General features: G+C 44.5%; 1 protein-coding gene across 1 annotated transcript; it reads right to left on the bottom strand.

Annotated features, from left to right (window-relative positions):
- Positions 1–491: 491 nt before the first annotated feature.
- urb2 (URB2 ribosome biogenesis homolog) lies at positions 492–17,265 on the bottom strand. Its single transcript, XM_056412294.1, has 12 exons — positions 17,185–17,265; positions 16,403–16,558; positions 15,665–15,841; positions 14,245–15,422; positions 13,716–13,854; positions 11,135–13,613; positions 10,378–10,538; positions 10,023–10,133; positions 8,667–8,909; positions 6,498–6,594; positions 6,156–6,283; positions 492–2,903 (listed from the first exon to the last, which is right to left on the bottom strand). The coding sequence occupies exons 2-12, from the start codon at positions 16,526–16,528 to the stop codon at positions 2,706–2,708; spliced, it is 5,037 nt and encodes a 1,678-aa protein (XP_056268269.1). The 5' UTR covers positions 16,529–16,558; positions 17,185–17,265; the 3' UTR covers positions 492–2,705.
- Between the last annotated feature and the right edge of the window lie 309 nt (positions 17,266–17,574).

Here is a 17,574-nt window from a genome sequence, read left to right as displayed (position 1 = left end):
TATCAAATATGCAACAATAAAAGCCAAAGTTTTTTAAAAAGAGATCAACTCTTAAAACTGTCCCCTTTGAGGTACTTTGAGTACATTTAGCTGATAGTATCTTTGTACTTTTATCGGGTGTAAGACTTCTACTTGTAATTGAGTATTTCCATAGTGTGGTTTTGCTTCTTGTGCTAAATTATTTGTATTCTACTTCCACCATCATAAAAAGCTGATTAAAAAAAATAAATAGCTGATTTTAAGGGCCATTAAAGCAGTGAGAAAAAGGACCTTCATAAAATGTCCTAACATTTATACACAAGAAGCATCCGTGAAATAAAATAAATATTGTGAGCCAATATCGTCAAACCACCTGATATTCATCTGTGACACACGGGCGGATCAGCCAAAATAAAACGTCTCGCTCGTGTTCAGTGTGATTCAATCTGCCTCTGACATTTATTATTTAAATGGTGACACGTCATTTTTGAACAGAAAAGCAGTTTTTAAAAAAGCTATCAATACACGCTTTATGCTGTAACGACCAGTGTCCCAGCAGTATTACACACACACACACACACACGTATTCATTGCTGCTGCGGTGGTCTGAAGAGTGTGTGTTTATGTTACCTACAGTAGTGTTACAGCATGGATGGATGGAAGTCAAACCAAAGTCAGAGTTGGAGGAGCAAGAAGCAGTGAAACAGATGTGCAAAGTTAGCAGCAGAGGTTAAAGAGGTTTTTCTAAATCTTTGGCCCTTTGCCTCGTCCTGAATAACTCATACGAGGGTCTCACATTTCCCCTGAATGGCTCGGTTTGGCTTTTTGCTCTTCCAGAAATAGGAGAGAGGCACAAGATGTTCTCTTGGCTGTGAGTTTGTCAGCCAGCTTAGCTGTAATGTCGTTACTCTAAACAAGATTAACATGAATGCATTTCATAAGCATCTTTCCAGGTGTCATAGTAGAATCACAGCTCAATTGAAGTCAGCTTTGTTGTTTGGATTAAAACTGAAATCTTGTATATCTAAATTAAAAGGATTCTTAAAAACGTCAGAAACTAGGAGGAAGGAGCGTTTGAACATCCGCCCGAGAAGTCCAAAAAGAGATCTTATTTAGGAGTCAAATTTCAGCAGAAAACAGCAAAGGTGTACTCACTGAGTAATTTAATTCACAGGCTTTGGAAACAGTGTGAAAGTTTATGTAACTGCACAAAAGTCAGAAAAAAGGGAAACCAAGACCATTAGAGCAATTGCACCTAGTTTTCCGTCAACTACATTTAACAAGTGTTGCGTTTATTATCGCTGTTTAAACGCAAAGCGAACATTAATTTACTTTATTCTTTGTAGAAAGATTTCAAAAGCAGCGAAAACTGCTGTGACGGAGCCGATCACATGGAGTGAGACAGCTCGTCAGGTATAGATGATCTCTGAACATTGCTTCATACTATGAAGTCAATGCTGTTTGGCATAACCTCGTGACTTACCCTAAAAAAATAAGAGTGAACTGAACAGACCAGTCAGAACAAAAGGTGTCCGACATTTCTGACAGCCGATGTGTTCAAGATATTTCCTGTTTGAACTGTTGACTACATTTCTCAGCTGAGAATATTTTACTGAGGCAAAGATGCTCTTTGAGGACACGAGGTGTGCACTTTCCTTTGACACCCAATTGAATTTCTGTGAAATTATATTTTTTCCATTTCCAGGCATTACCATAAACCTTGAGGCCGTTTCAAACAACATGTAATGTAATATTGTTCTACTTCACTATATTTATCTGATATCCAATTTCCTCGAGTTATTTAACTACAACTCTTCATCTTAATTAATAATCTGGGTCTTGTTTTGTGTCTAAAGGAAAACCAGTTCATTCACCTGTATGTCTCCCTCTTTACTAATAATAAGAATCATAATCCTGTGATGGACTCGGTGGATCTGCCAGTTTAAAGATGGATACTTCCCATATTGCCCTCTTTAATCGGCCCACGCAGCTCCTGTCTGATCTTATTGGCTAATAAACACGCTCAAATTATCTGTTAAATCATTAAGTTTTGATGAAAACAACGGGCAGAAATAAACATAAAGCATAACTCGCATATATCCATATTTTCTAAAGACATTTTATGGACTGAAACCATCTCTTAGTTATTAAACAGTCCTTCTTCCCATTGTTCCTCTAGTTAGCAGCTGCTCCTCCAGTCGGCCGTGGGCTGTGTGTTGAAGGTACAAGGTGAAACCGAAGAGTCGATAGCTTTGTGTTGGCAGACAACAAATATGAACACGCCATTGATCGCCTGCAGGTCTGGTTAAAACAAACTAAAATGACATTTTGGAGCAATTTTGTCTGCCTCCTTTGAACCATTTCCAGATTTACATATCAAAATACTCAAATAAATGAGGGTATAAACAAACTTTAACTGTGGAATGCCACTGTGTTTATTGATTATTTTATTGTGTTTATGTGCAGAATTCTAAACAATAAACGGATGTATCATTTACCAATTTAACAAACAGAAACAACAAGGAGACGGTGTTTAAACTGTGCACGTCATTTGGTATCCACAAGCTGCCACGTCTCAAGTCAAAATACTCATCGCCGCCCCAAGATGTCGTCCCGTTCAGAGCAGGAATTGAATATAAACAAAGTATTTTCATAGCAAGAACGTTTTTTCTAATTGAATCAAATAGAAATGTAAGGTAAATGTGGAGAGTGCGTGTTGCGACCGTTCAGACGGTGTACTTGTCCTCTCCTTGCCGCTGTGCTTTGTGGTAGTGGGTGTAGCTGGTGTAGAGCTCATTGAACACCACCCGGACTCCCATCTGCAGCCCGGCCACCAGGAACTTGATATCCTGCTCCCCGCACAGGTCCAGTATCCGGTAGATGCCCTCCGTCAGATGCAGCTTGACGTCTGGTCGCAGGGTGACCTGAAGAGGCCGAGCGCGAGAAGAGAGACGAGCGGAGGGAAGACGGGAGTTTGAGCGCCAGGGTTCATACACATTTGGACCGATGCATTTCCGTGACTTTTTCATGACTTCAAACCAAATTCCCACGACCAAATAGTGAGAAAATTTAGTATTTAAAACTAACAATGAGAATTCAAAAGCATACAGCACAGCTTAAATGACACAAATGAAAGAGAGACAATCGTTTGATTAAAAGAATAACATTTAAAGTCTATATTGGGAGTATGAGAATGCATGCCTGCTTATATTTTGAGCGTCTTTCTTTTAAAAGCATATTAATTATTTCATATATAATTACTTTTCCAAAACCTTTGGGATTTAATGTTCTTTTTTTTAATACTTCATATTTTTTATTTTGGTATTTTTTACAGAAATACAACCTTCAAAAGTAAGAATGCATAATAATAATAATAAAAACCTAAAAATAAAGTAAAAATTAAGCATGCATCTGGCCAAGAAGGGCCATAAGGAAGCACAAAAATAAAAATGTTAAATCAGGATTATAATGATAAATAAGGAAGCAAAAAAAAACCGATTTAATATGTTCAAGGACTTTTTTCAGGCCAGGAAATAACCATTTTTTAATTCCATGATTTTTCCAGGTTTTCCATGACACTACGCACCCTGAATAGAGAGGTCAAATAAGGTTCATATCTATTTCCGTCATAATTTCTTTCTTCCAGCGTCCATGTGCTCAGCTAGCTCCACCAGGCAGCGGCTCATTTCTTCTGCCTCGTTTCCCCTCACACATTTTAACCGCATCACGTTTTCCTCTTAGTGTATCACATGAGACACGCAGCCAGGGGGACGGCCTGAGGCGAGCCTATCAAGCCACACATCATGTGCCACAATAGTTGAATATTAATGTAGGGCTCACATCGAGCTTCATTAGCACGAGTCTCAATTGGAGTGGCATTAAAAGACAGACGACAACATCTGTCCTGGCAAAACGTTAATTCAAAATGTTAAAGAGCAGAACTCCGACGGGACGAGACTGATGAACAATTAATTACTCCTGTTTGGAGCAGGAAAATCAAATATTTAACGAGGCAAATGCAGAAGAGGATTAATTATAAAGAAAAAGACCATGAATCTGGATATAAACCCCCCTGGGGTCATCGGAAAAGAAAAACATCCTAAAAGAGGATCAATAAAAATATCACCACCTTATTGTCGCTTATTTTCATCTTTCTGCACTCTCTATGTGGTATTAACTTCATAGTTATCATTCATTCTTCCTGTTTTTGTGACGGTTGCTCTGAACTGAAAAAAATGGAAGATTTTTTTATTTATTTGTAAACATGTTGAGGTTCAGAAAATGTTCACACACTCCAACTCTGGTGACTGAACCAAAGCCGACCAATCAAATGTCACAGTGAGTCGGCCAAAGTTACGGTAGGCGGTACGCCGACCATCTAGACCCCTGGTGTTGTTATCGTACCTTCCTGCGATACCTGAACAGATCCAGGGTCCAGCAGCAGCACCTGGCAGCGGATGAGTCACCGTCTCTCTCACACCAAAGACTTTATCACTCATTTAACACACTTAAAAGTTGCTTTGCTAAATTGCCCATGTGATACATTTTGTTATCTTGTACATGAGATGCTCCGTGGTTTAACTCCGCTGCTTCTGTATTTCTATCATTACTTTGTAGCATTTTTCATCTTATCACCTTTTTCTGGTTCATCGGGCCTGAAGACGAGTTTTAAAGTTAAAAAGTGAGCTTTTCGTCCTCATCTCTGATCGAGGCCAGCAGCTACACTTTATTGTTGTAGAAGAACAAGAATGCGTGGAATAAAAATGACAATATCTCTGATTATAGTGGATTCATTGTCAACACCTTTTCTTTAACCCTTGTGTTGCCTTAGGGTCATTTTGACCCGAATCAATATTACACCCTCCCCCCGCCTTTGGGTCATTTTGACCCGATTCAATGTTTCACCCTCCTGTTACCTTTATATTTACTAACATATTTTACCCTTTGGGTTCAATTTGACGCCAGCAATTAAAGCCTCCAGAAAATTATTAGAATTAATATTGTTTTCCAAGTTTAAGTGTGAGGCACTTTATGTTTGTTTGTTGACTACCGAAAGAAAACCGACATTAAACATTGAATGGGGTCAAATTAATCCTAAAGTGGGGGGAGGGTGTAATATTGATTCGGGTCAAAATGACCCTAAGGCAACACAAGGGTTAAATGGCGTTAATCTCTTTTAATGGAAACATTGGAACAAATGTCTGGATGTCGTTAACCACAAGTGATTTTTTGTGTGTCCCTGTGTCCCTACATTTTTATTGTATTTCGTATATTGTTGTTGTGTTTGTTGCTATATGGACTCATGAGTCTGAAATAAAAGAAGTATATAATAGGGTTGTCAATAGAATAGCAAGTCCAGCGTGAGACACATCCCTAGATGCACAAACTGCAGCAGCATAAAAACAGTTTTTCTAGCTGCAGCTCTCCGGTTTAATAACACCTGGCGGCTGCACAGACGGTTTAGTTCAGGCTGAGCGCCACGAGCAACAGCTCTGACACGGAGACGGCTACATTACTCCGACTTTCAAAGGAGGTCCATATCTTTGACAATCCCCATTAGAAGCACAATAGAAAGCCAATTTTAGGATTATTAGACCAGCTCAAAAGGATTCAAAACACCTCTTCCACACAGCTGATTTCGGTCCGGCTCTCTGTCCATCTTCACGTCTGACTGTCTGTCTGTCTGTCTGAGCACTTTCTTGTCTTCCCCTCAATGTGGAAACTGCGGCGTCAGGTTGGCGTCATGTTAAATACCGTCTGGTAGCAGAGAGAAGCCACGTTCAGCGACCAGACGTGACTCACTGCTCTGTGGGAATATTTAGCATAAAGCTCGTGGCGTTACAGTAACTTCGCTCAGATTTGTGATTTGTGAACATTCACGATCGGGCCAATGGAAACAACGTCGCTCTCTTCTGCTTCTGAGCGTCGGCGTCTCTCGTCACGCCACTCGGCGGAATCTCGCCAGCTCAACGAGCACCGCCAGACAAACTGTGCTGGATCAAAGGATCAGCCGAGATCCTGCTGACTCATTCATACGTACGTGTGTGTGTGTGTGTGTCACTCACAGCTGTGGAAAATCAGCGCGAGTGACAGAAGGGTTAGGATGAGGAATCGTGTTGACTCTAGATGATACAATGACTGTGTGTGTGTGTGTGTGTGTGTGTGTGTGTGTGTACCTTCTGCAGCTCTGTGACATACTGAGCCACCATGAAGGCCGACAGTTTGGTGAAGCTCTCAGATGTAGCAGCGATGTGAGAGTACATCCTCTCGATCAACCTGGCGCACTGGAGATAAACGTCCCCGTCTGCACGTCAAAGGAACCAGAGATTGATGTTAACCGTTTTCATTTTAGATATCACTCCCAGGTATGCAAGAGGCATTATAGCCTGGACTTTGTTCATTGGACTCGTCTCAGACTTGCAAACAGAGCAAATTGATTGGCTTATGATTATAATTCATGCGTCCACATTATTGTATATGGTAATATAACAAGTCGTTAATGAGTCTGTGAGTGTCACCTGTGTCACTGTCTCCTCTCTGCCGACCCTCCTGCATGATGGACGCCACCAGACGATAGAAGACATTTAAGAAGGACGGCGCTGCGTTCAGCATCACCTAGACGCCCCGAGAAGGAAACGTTCAATAAATATACAGTGAAGCATTTGTAGCAGAAATGTGTGGAATAAAACCATCTCGTGTTGAAGAGTCGTGAGTTTTCTTCTCCGTTTGAAGCCTGCAAATCTGCTAAAATCTCCTCTTTCTCCCCTCGGTGCCCAGTCTGACTTTGCATTTTCATTTAGCGATAAAAGGAAGAAGGAGGAAAAAAAAAGGCCACAAAAACATCTCTTTGTTTAGGAATGGAAAAACCTCAATTATATGGACGGATGTATCGATTTTATTTTTGTTGAGGTCATGTGACTGACTTTACAGGACAGCTTCACATTCACAGACTGTCACATGAATCCCACTCTGCCAGACCAACTTCTCCATCTCCCATCTCTTAAAAGAAAGTAGCTCTGGGAGTATTGTGCAGCCTCTTGAGATCACTTTATATTATAGAGGAGATTTGATTACTTAAAAAACCAAACGACAAATGTGCAGGTTAGATTACACGGAAATATGTAGAAAACATGTCCACTTAATGTCAAGGCGTCGCCTCGAAAAACACTTTGCAACATCAGCAAAATTGCATCATTTGCAGTGTGTGAGCGATAACCGCCATAAACTTACAGTCCAATAAATGACTGAGGTCAAAGTTGGATTGCCACAAGAGCTACGTTTGCATTTCTGTCCACACCTCTCCCTCTGTTCTCTGTTTAAGGCCGACAGTGGAGGGATGAGGAGAGAGAGAGAGAATATAAAAGAGGGGAAATGATGTCACAGCTCTAATTGGGGCTCGGTAATGGTTTCCATTGACTTCTACCAGCTCTATGCCAACCATCATTGCCAGCTCCTCTACCTCTCCTCTCTCCTTCCCCCTGTCCCATCACTCCTCCTTTCTCCAGTCTACTCCCCTGCTTTTCTACTTTCTCCAGAAACGTCCCTTGTGCATCGCCTCTCGTCTTTTGCTCTCTGCCTACTGCTTCTTCACCATTTATTTACATGCCCCAATCTTTCTCTATGTATGTGCCCTCCCCTCGGTTTCATCCCCCCCCACCCCGTCTCCTCTCCTTTTCTGTTGTCTTCACAAACATCTGATATCAGTTAGCGGATTTTTGCCCCGTTTCAGTCGTACGATGTCATGGTTTCTGACCTGTCAACGCTTTAAAAAGGTCACATCGGTCACATTGACACAATCACAACACGAGTGCCACGCATAAACCCAGCAAAGGTTTGTGTGCGTGGGTTGGAATGTGGATTAAAATGTTTAGCATTTCTAGTAAAATGTCTTTCTGTAAAGAGAAGTTTTTCGTACTTTATAAGGTTTTTCGTGCAGCAGGAGTGAATTGCAGGATCCTTTCTTTAAAAGCGACATTCCTCTGAGGCATCCTGTGGGCTCAGCAGCAGTTTAAAACCACATTTTCTTCAAAGCAGGTATTCAATCCAGGAGCCTTGAGCTATAGTGAACTTCATTGCAGAAGATTTACGTTTGGTTTCATCAGTCATGGGCCACAACGCGTTCAGATATTCTTATAGGTACGTACGATTTCCTTTAAAAACCTGATGGAAAATATGATGTTATCTAAAGCTATTCAAATTAACATTTCCAAGGACAACAACGAACCTTTAAACTCAATAAATTATGTAATATTTCCATCTTTTTTGCAAAGAGCATCATCTTTGAATGCATTATTTTTGACTTATGGACATCATTAAAAAGAAAAAGTGTTCAGCCAACCCTCAACGATATAAATGGAAATGGGGTGCACATAACAGGAGAAACATCTCTCAGGATGACACAGAATGATAACCAACGGCATCACAAACTACAGCCTCAAAACTGACAACACAGTTGAACTGCTCTTTCATTTTCAACAAAAACTGAACATTAAAACCTTCATGAAGGTTTATTACAGTAGTTTGAGCTAAGTGTACCTAAGAAACGGGCACCGAGTGTAGATACGTGCCATCATTCTTTTAAAACGGTCTCCCTGTCCTCTGCAATGCTCTCTAATACACTCACGGCTCCACGGTGCATATTTACTTCATCCATCCACGCACCCCCCCGCCCATCCACCTCTGTATACCTGAGGATGACACTGGATGATGGCGAACAGCGCCTCGTGAACGGCCAGGAACGCAGCTTGGTAGACGGATGGGCTCAAGTGGTCGAGGGGCAACAACTGGAGCGCTCCCAGGACCAGTATGACGTGGTGAGGGTTGGCGATGAGCCCCTCCCCCTGGCGCAGCAGTGAGGTCATCGACGTCACCGTGGGAACGGTGAAGGGAAGGGTCAGCGAGGCGTCCTGACTGGACGATTTGACCAGGAACTGTAACAGAGAGAGATTTGCACACACAGTTAGAAGAGGGAACAACAAAAAGAGAAAGTAGCTGTAGATGCAGACACATACACGAACATGTTGGGGATGGTTTAAAGCTTGCTAAAAGTAATCAATATCAAATTCAATCCGAAAAAATGAATAAATAAACATCACCAACAGGCAAACATTTTCTATCTCTGGCAGATGTGAGCCTCGAAGGGATCATGAGTTGTTGTCGTGTGCGTCTGTGTGTGTGAGAGTGTGTGTGTGTGTTTGTGTGTGTGCCGTTTGGTAAAGCAGATTGCCGTGTTGTCTGTCTGCTCCACCCAGCCGAAGGCCTGGTGGATAACACGTTGATCAAAAAGAGCCTCAGTGGAGTTTACAGACGTAACTCAGCAGACTGGGATTGTTATTGGAGTCACTCAAGACGCGGTCACTAAAATGATGACTGTTTTAAGAACATACTGTAAAATACTCAGCGTGTTACTGTCCCCCCTCTCAACAAGTCACACGGAGAAAGTGTGTTTGATATTTTAATCGCAATATTATAACAATCTAATGACAGGAATGCCTCTATCCACAAAGTGCACTATTCAGACAATCCAATCCATTTTTTTCTTAAAAACCGACTAAAACATGCACAGAGCGAGCCTCAAAATGGTGTTTTACAAATATTACTGTCTCACATCCTCAATCAAGGAATTTCAAACGTGATATGTTGCTATGTGGTATGGTCTGTCTTTGGAACAGGGGCATTTAGACAGCGCAACACCACACACACATGTACTGTATACATGGACTTCAATATTTTAGGTAGTAGGGCAGCTCCACCTGTCAGGCAGGCAGAGAAACTGCAATCGTGGAATATAATTTCCCTCCTCAAGTTTGGTGATTTTCAACACCATTTTCACACTTTGTAATAAAATTTGTAGACGGTCGAACAAATCCTGATGCCCAAAACACATTTCCCAAACCGTTGTTCAAGTGCACGTATGTGTGCTTGTCTGTCTATGAGTAACATATGCATATGTGTGTATATATGAAATTGTTTCATGTGCATGCGGCATACTACTTTGTGTTTGTGTGCGTGTGTGTGCGCGCGTGTGTGTGTGTATTACTCACCACCATAGCAGATATGATCTGTGGTGCAATGAGCCACAGAGCTTTAGCGCAGGGCTCAGGTAACAGACAACAGGACACCAGCTTCGTGATGATTGCTGCAGATAGCACTTCCTGCAGAAATGTAGGAGAAGAGGGAAAAAAACTGTTGATAAACTAGATATCCAATGTCACAGCAAATATAATTAATTGTGCGAAAGAACAGGCAGAATGACCCCCCCCATCAAGTAAGAGAGCTGCTCATGTAGACATTGTAATTGCGTTCCAAAATTAAATTAAATTGTAATCAATTTAAAAGGTTCTGGGGGATTTAAACATCAGACCACAGGACGTAAAAGTGATGAGGATGGCGCCTCACCCGGTAGTTTCCTGCCCGTAGCTTGCCAGTGACCAGACCCTCTCGGATCAGCAGCAGCAGCAGGTTGAATCGGCCCGTCGTACTCTTCTCCAGCAGGTGGCGGAGCAGCTCCTGCACGGCCGGCTCAAGCTCACAAACATCATCCTCGGAAAGCCAAGAAGCTGAAAGCAAAACGTGGGTCAAGTTTAGGATGATACTGAAACACAAATCTCCATCCAGTAAGATCGACAATGACACTTTTGTTTTATTAGCTTTAGTTGTTTGTGAAAAACCAAGTCTCCATTTTTTTAAATAGACTATTTCAACATGAACACTTTTTATCCAAAACAGCAGTCATATAAATAATCAGTTGTAAACTTAACCCTCCTGTTACCTTTAGGGTCCATTTGACCCCATTCAATGTTTAATGTCGGTGTTCTTTGGGGTCAATTTGACCCCAGGCTGTTTTTCACTGTGTCAAACATATAAGAAATATCAACTTTTTATATATTTAAAGGGCTATTTAGGAAGTCAACAAACAAACATAAAGTACCTCACACTTAAACTTGGGAAACAATATTAATTCTAATAATTTTCTGGAGGTTTTAATTGCTGGGGTCAAATTGACCCCACGGGTAAAATATTGTCAGTAAATATAAAGGTAACAGAAGGGTTAAACATTGAATGGGGTCAAATTGACCCTACGGTAAGAGGAGGGTTAAGTCAATATATACAGCACGCAGATGTGTACGTTAGTTCTTTAATAAGGTCCACGTACCCGTCAGCAGCCTGTGCACATTCTGCAGTATCTGCATGTACAGCTCATTCAACTCCTTTTCTGCCTTCTCCTTCCCTTGCTGCTCCACCTCCCGCTCCTCCCTCGTCTTCTCCACTGCTTTGTAGAAAGCGGACAGGAAGTGCAGCGAGGAAACCAGGAAGTCCAGCGGCCGGTGAGCGCTGCTTATTTCTTTGAGGATCTGGCGGCAGAAGCCCTGATAGAGGGTCATGTGACTCAGGGCGAACTGGGTGTCGGCCTGCTTGTTCTCGTCCTCCACCGAGCGCGAGGAAAGTTCACAGTGCAACATGACGGTGACGACTTCCACCATGAAGGCTTGGCCGAGGATGCAGGCCGGTTGGATGACCGACTGGCTGACCGTTTGGGGCTTCAGGACGGCTTCAACGGCGGGTCCCAGCGAAGCGGTCATCCGCGTGAGCATTTGAGTCAAAGTCTGATCGATCGGTTTTCTTCTCCCCAGGTTAGAGGTCATGGCCTGGGAGAAAGAGGTCAGCGACGCCAGCAGGATATGAACCGACGAAATCGACGCTCCCGGTTTATCTGCCACGATTTGCATGTTCGCCATCTCCTTACTGGTCAGGTAGGAGGCAAACTGGTCGAGGTTGAGGCGAATGCTTCGGTTTCGGATTATAATCAATTGGACGAGGGACCTGATGAAGCTCTGCACGGCTTTGATGAAATCCAACCATTCGGAGCCGCCTGTGGCTTGAAACCTCCCATTGTTGCTGTGCCAGAGGAGCGAGGACACGGAGGCCTGCAGCAACGTGCCGCCGTGGATGAACGTCAACACACTTTGGAAGCTTCTCCCCTCCAGGAGACACGTCATAATGTTGAGCAGCTCCAGCAGGAAGAGGGCGTCGTCTCCCGATCCGGCAGGGTCCGCGGCCACCGGGTCGGACCGACTCGCGGTGGAGGTGAGCATGAAGAGGAGGAGGAGGAAAATAGAGGACAGGTCCTCCGAGTTCATCCCATCGGGGTTGAGGTTCGTCAAGATTTGGAGCGCGTCGACCAGCTCCGAGCGCTGCGCGGCGGTCAGCAGGACAAACGCCTCGCCGGTCTTTGAGGATGCCAATATATCCTGAACGATGGCCTCCCTGTGCGTGGACGCGGGAGGCCGACCGCCGTCGCTCGCTCCGATTCCTTTCTCCTGATACTTCAGGAGCGTCGGGCAAGCCTTGGCCACGTGCGCTGCCTTGAGAACGCCGACGATCCGTCGCGTGAGGGAACACATCGTGGCGGAGAACAGCGACGGCAACTCGGCGAGAACGGGACTCTGGAGGAGTTGCGAGGAGATGAGCGAGACGGTGAGCGCGCCGGCCGGCCGGGCCTTCCCCCCGTCGCTCGGTCTGCTGAGCAGCGAGTGGACGAGCGCGTCTGCCACGCAGCCCACGTCCTCGCCGCTCAGGTAGGGGGCGATCAACGGCAAATTGGACGCGACGAGATGCCAGTGGGCCACGTGGCTGGAGTTGGCGTTCACGCTCGCCACCTGGCCGTCCCACGCCTGCCCTCCGTCCGGACTCGCCTCCAACTCCGATTTCGCTAAAATAAACCGGGCCGCCGTGTTCAGCAGCGCTGCGGCGCTGGGCTCGGAGAGAGAGGGGCTCTCCAACAACGCTTTCTTCATCTGCTGCAAAGTGAGGAGTTTCAGCAGCAAACCGCTCACGGGTCTGCGGGGCGGCGGCGGCAGACCCGCCGGAACAATCTCACCCGAGAGGAGACTTTGTATTTGGGTCAGGACGGGAGCCCCGGCTTCAGGCTGACTCGCCGCCGCCGCCTGGAGAGACGTGTATTTGCCGCAGTGGATGCTAAAGAGCGTGTCCACCTCCACCCAGGTGTATCGGAGGAGGAGCGCGGCCTCCTGGGTCTTCTGTTCCCACGCTGCTCCCACTTTAATCTCTGGCTCTTTGAGCTCCAAATTCTTTTTGCCTTTCCCCGGTGTCCTTTTAGCTGAACTTCTAGCCCTCTTTTCTGTTGACAGCAGATGCAGTAAATCCATAGCTACCTGTTGCATCACCTCCATCACACCCTGACTCTGCCTGACGATAGTAACAGGAGAGGCACTGTCGAGAGTTTTCAGACTAAACAAAACGACATTAAGCAGGTGGCTGAGGGAGAACAGATTCATAGATGCATCATTTCTCTCTAGGTCCATTTCTCTATTCTCCACTTCATCGTTTCCTCCCCCGTCAATCTCCATCTTCTCGGCCTCTCTTTCCTCCCGCACCAGGCCAGGTAGTATACATCTCTTGATGCTCTCCAACACTAATGAGCAGATCTCGAGGCCCTGGGAAGCGGGAGTGTCCAAAAGACAAGTCCTGAGCGAGGCGGAGATGCTCTCAGACAGCAGAAGAGGTCGTAGGTCACCCAGTGCTGGCTGACAGATCACAGACAGGAGCTCGGAGAAGAGGCGAGGCAGCTGACGGAGCTTAGTGTACGTCTGGAGGAGACTGCACACCATGAGCTGTTGGGAAACAAACATTTGGTCTCAGTCGAGACTAATCTCCCACACATTTTAAATGCTGCATTTGCAAGTACTTTATTCAGTAGATGTTCAAATCATAACCTGTCTGGCCCGTTGCACTCGTGCCTCGACGCATCCAGAATTAACCCAGGCTGAAGATAACAGCTGGTCCAGGTCGGGTTCGAGAATCAGATGGTTGAGACACAACAGCATCTTTAAACAGCGGTACCACGCCGGGATGCTGTCGAACAAGACAAGAAACGCTTTCACTGTATGACCAAGAAGTAGGTTACACAAAAAACATTACAATTATTCAGAATGTAAAAGAAACTTTAGCAGACAATGAAAAAGACATGAAGGTTGTGACATGTTGAGGGAACTAGATTCATATAAAGACAATTACTTTATTTATTTATTTTGCCATCCTTTTGCTTTCTAGTATTTAAACTTTATACATCGTCGGGTTTCGGAGTTGTACTTTCTGTGCACATGAACACAAGGCACCTGCCACCTAATGATCATAATTGGAGTTGTCTTTTCTGTGTGTGTGTCTCTCTGTGTGTGTGTGTGTGTGTGTGTGTGTGTGTGTGTGTGTGTGTGTGTGTGTGTGTGTGTGTGCGCACTGTTTTACCTTGGCTGGACCTGGTTGAAGAGCATTTGTCCCAAAGCTCTGTAAAACTTGAGTTGGACCTCTTCATGTCGGATCTTGTCTGCTGCTACATTGTAAATATCCGCCGACAGCGACTGGCTCAGCAGGGACTCCAGAGCGAGCAGAGCCAGGCTCCAGCTCTCTGGGGAACTGAGTGAGAGTGGGGGAGCCGTCTCCCCAGGGGACGCAGGAACCGGCTGCTCGGCATTGGCAGGTGAGGGTGACTGTCCATCGACACACACTTCCAAGACCGGGACCAACCGGGCGAGGAAGTAAAAGCACAGCATCCTGTGGGCCTCATCACTTCCTCTCTTTTTTGCGTAGCTTTCCAGAAAGAACTTATACAGCAGAGACAGTGTGTTTGACTTCACGGCGTAGTGGAGAGGCGGCTCGCAGGAGCCCCGAGCACTCAGTTTGGAAAGTATGGCAGTGACTGGCTTCAAGAGGCCTTTAACTGCTTTAGGGCCACGTTTCCCAGAATCCACTTTCGATGGAAGGAGCTCCTCCGTGTACGAGGTCAGGTGCTCAGAGGGAAAGAGAGCCAACTGGAGGGTGGCGTCTATCTTGATTCGAATGTCTCTGGAAAGCTGCTGGCGGAGGCCCAGATGTGTGTGAGAGGGTGCAAATTCCCCAGAGGTAAGCAGGTGTCTGAGTAGGGTTAAAGGTTGGATCAGCTGGTTCGTTACCATCGTAAATACTCTGTTGGGATTGGCTTGTTGTCTCTGTACTGACAAATAACAATGCAGCACCTGAAGCAAGACGTCAAACACGTTCGCTGAACGGATGTTCTCCATTGGTTTCGGAGGTGCCCTATTAGCATCCGATGCTGGCTGATCCGGAGAATTTTCAATGATCGGCTCGTTTTGGGAACTGTCCAAATCGCGAGTAGGCTGCGGTGGAAGACGCTCAGTCATCTCCTCATCGTGACACGCACTGGACTCAGTCATCAGGGGTTCTGTGAGCAACGGCTGTTGAAGTTCACGGCAGGCCAGGGTGCAGAACTTAGCCAGGAGATCGACGATGAGCTCATACTTGGTGGTGAAGACGGATGAGAGCGCAGGAGAAGAGAGAAGGCCCTGACACACACTGAGTATGGTGGACACACACGCCGTATTCTCAGGGCCAACACGTGCACACTCCTGGAGACGGTCCAGCAGCAGCTAGAGGCATACAAAGAAAAGTGGTGTCAGTAAAACCTTCAAATATTAATATCAACCTAATTATACTAATAATACCTAATTATTAACTGTATTATGAATATCACCCTCTTTTGGGAGTATGTATTACAGCGAAAGTACTAGTCCAATATGAGATAATCACAAAAGGAAAAAAACATTGTTGTCGCAGTACAAACCCAACACTACATTTATGTTGGTGGTTGTATTTAAGTATTGGAGCACACCTGTGCCATGTTGAGCCTCAGGCTGATGGCTTTGCCCTGCTTGAGAAGAGAGTGGAGCTTTCGGCTGTGAAGCAGATCGTCGAGGTAAAACCACAGTCCTTCCAGAACATTCTCAGAAAACTCCACCTTCTGAGTGTACCGGCGCGTCAGAGCGTGAGTGCACCAGTCCAACAGCACCTACAGTGGAAGACGGTCAAGACAGACATGACAGATGGTCGACGGCTCTATGTTGCTTTTTTTTCTATTCCAGAAATGACACGGATGTTTTTTTCATAAACTTCTCAAATGAATGAACAACAATCAACTAGTCAAAAAGATAACAATGTACAAAGACTGAAGACTATGTTTGGTGTATATATAAAAAAGAATCAAGTTACATGCACTAAGATTGATGCAAATCCAAGTCTGTGAAGTACGTTAGCAAGAATAACTAATAACACTATCGTCATATTCATTTCGAAAAAGGCTTTAATTGGGGAGAAAGTGTTGAAAACATTATATCTACAGACAATGTTAATGAAATAATAAACAAGACGAGTGTCTGTGATCTAAGTGCAGACAATGGTATTGGTCTATATTCTGGATTTAAGTCATATAGAGAAAAACTACTGTGGGCTCTTCTCAAAGTGAATACAGAACATCTACAACTACTCATGGCTCCAGGTTCCAGTCAAAAATCATCATCATCATTCTAGGAGGACACAAACATGTTGTTACACCACTTCAGTCCGTGGTTACCTGTTCCTTGTTAGGCAGCAGGCACTGAGAGGAGACCCAGGCAAAACGTGCCAACTTTAACTTGTCCTCCCATGGAGTCTGAGAACTCTTCAGTTTCAGATGGATACCCGAGTAAAAGGCAGCCATCGCTGCAGCCGATGATGCTGCTGCCCGAGCCTGAAGAGAGGGGATGGAGAAGAGGAGTCAGGGCCAGAAGGGAGGCAACAACATCGGGTCAAAGGTCAATCATTGTTATCGTTATTTAGTATTATATGGATCTTATCTTTTGCCCTAATAGTCATTATTATTATAATGGAGTGTTGGTGGGTATTTATTGTAATCAACAGCGATAAACTAAATAGGTAAGACTAGAGAAGAGGTGAAAGGAATCTTTATTCATATATTTAGCGGTTAGCAATGGGCATTGGAGGTGTTTACATTGAAAAGCATGTGCTAACACCCACCCTGGACTTTAAATGAATATATATATCTCTGTAACCGGCAGTAACCTCACAAACACAACTTTTCCACTCGAGATTGGTACAACTTTAAAACAGATCGTTTCCAATCGGTCTAATATCGTCACTCCTCCTCGTATAGCGCCTTTAACGAACGGACGCGCTTAGCTTCCGTCAGTTAAGCTAATGGTAGCTACATAGCATGTTTTTGTTGTACTCAAAGTAACGTCAGCTAATACTGGAGCTTTTTCTTGTCCAGACGCAAGCAACCCATCCCTGGCCTCCAGTGTTCCTTGTGTAAGGGCAGTTACAAACACTTGTGATCACTTAGTGAGTTAGACTTACGACTTTTTAACCCGCACGTGCCTCCTCTGTTTTCTGATGTGGACGAACTTTAAACTTTCACCCTGCGGGTCAGGCAGAAGCAATCGATAGAGGAGTTAACGTTTCGGCCTTGTGCTTCTCGTCTTCACCATTCACTCGCCGCATACCCTGGGAGAAAATATATAATGGGGGAAATCATCCATTAGATATATCCATAAGATGTTGTGATCATTATAATTGCAGTGGATTTAAAAATAGATGAAAATGCAGTTTGTCGAAAAAACTCGTCGAAATAATAATTAATCTAATATCCTGTTATTGTGCCTGTATTCACAAACTGTTATATACGAACACTATTAGCCTTTTTGGGGGGGGGGGGTACAACTGTAATGAGACTTTTTTTTGGGTACC

This window comes from Pseudoliparis swirei, chromosome 4 (assembly GCF_029220125.1).
Source record: "Pseudoliparis swirei isolate HS2019 ecotype Mariana Trench chromosome 4, NWPU_hadal_v1, whole genome shotgun sequence".
NCBI lineage: Eukaryota > Metazoa > Chordata > Actinopteri > Perciformes > Liparidae > Pseudoliparis > Pseudoliparis swirei.
The sequence above is the reverse complement of the archived record's forward strand: the minus strand, read 5'-3'. Positions and strand labels throughout refer to the sequence as shown.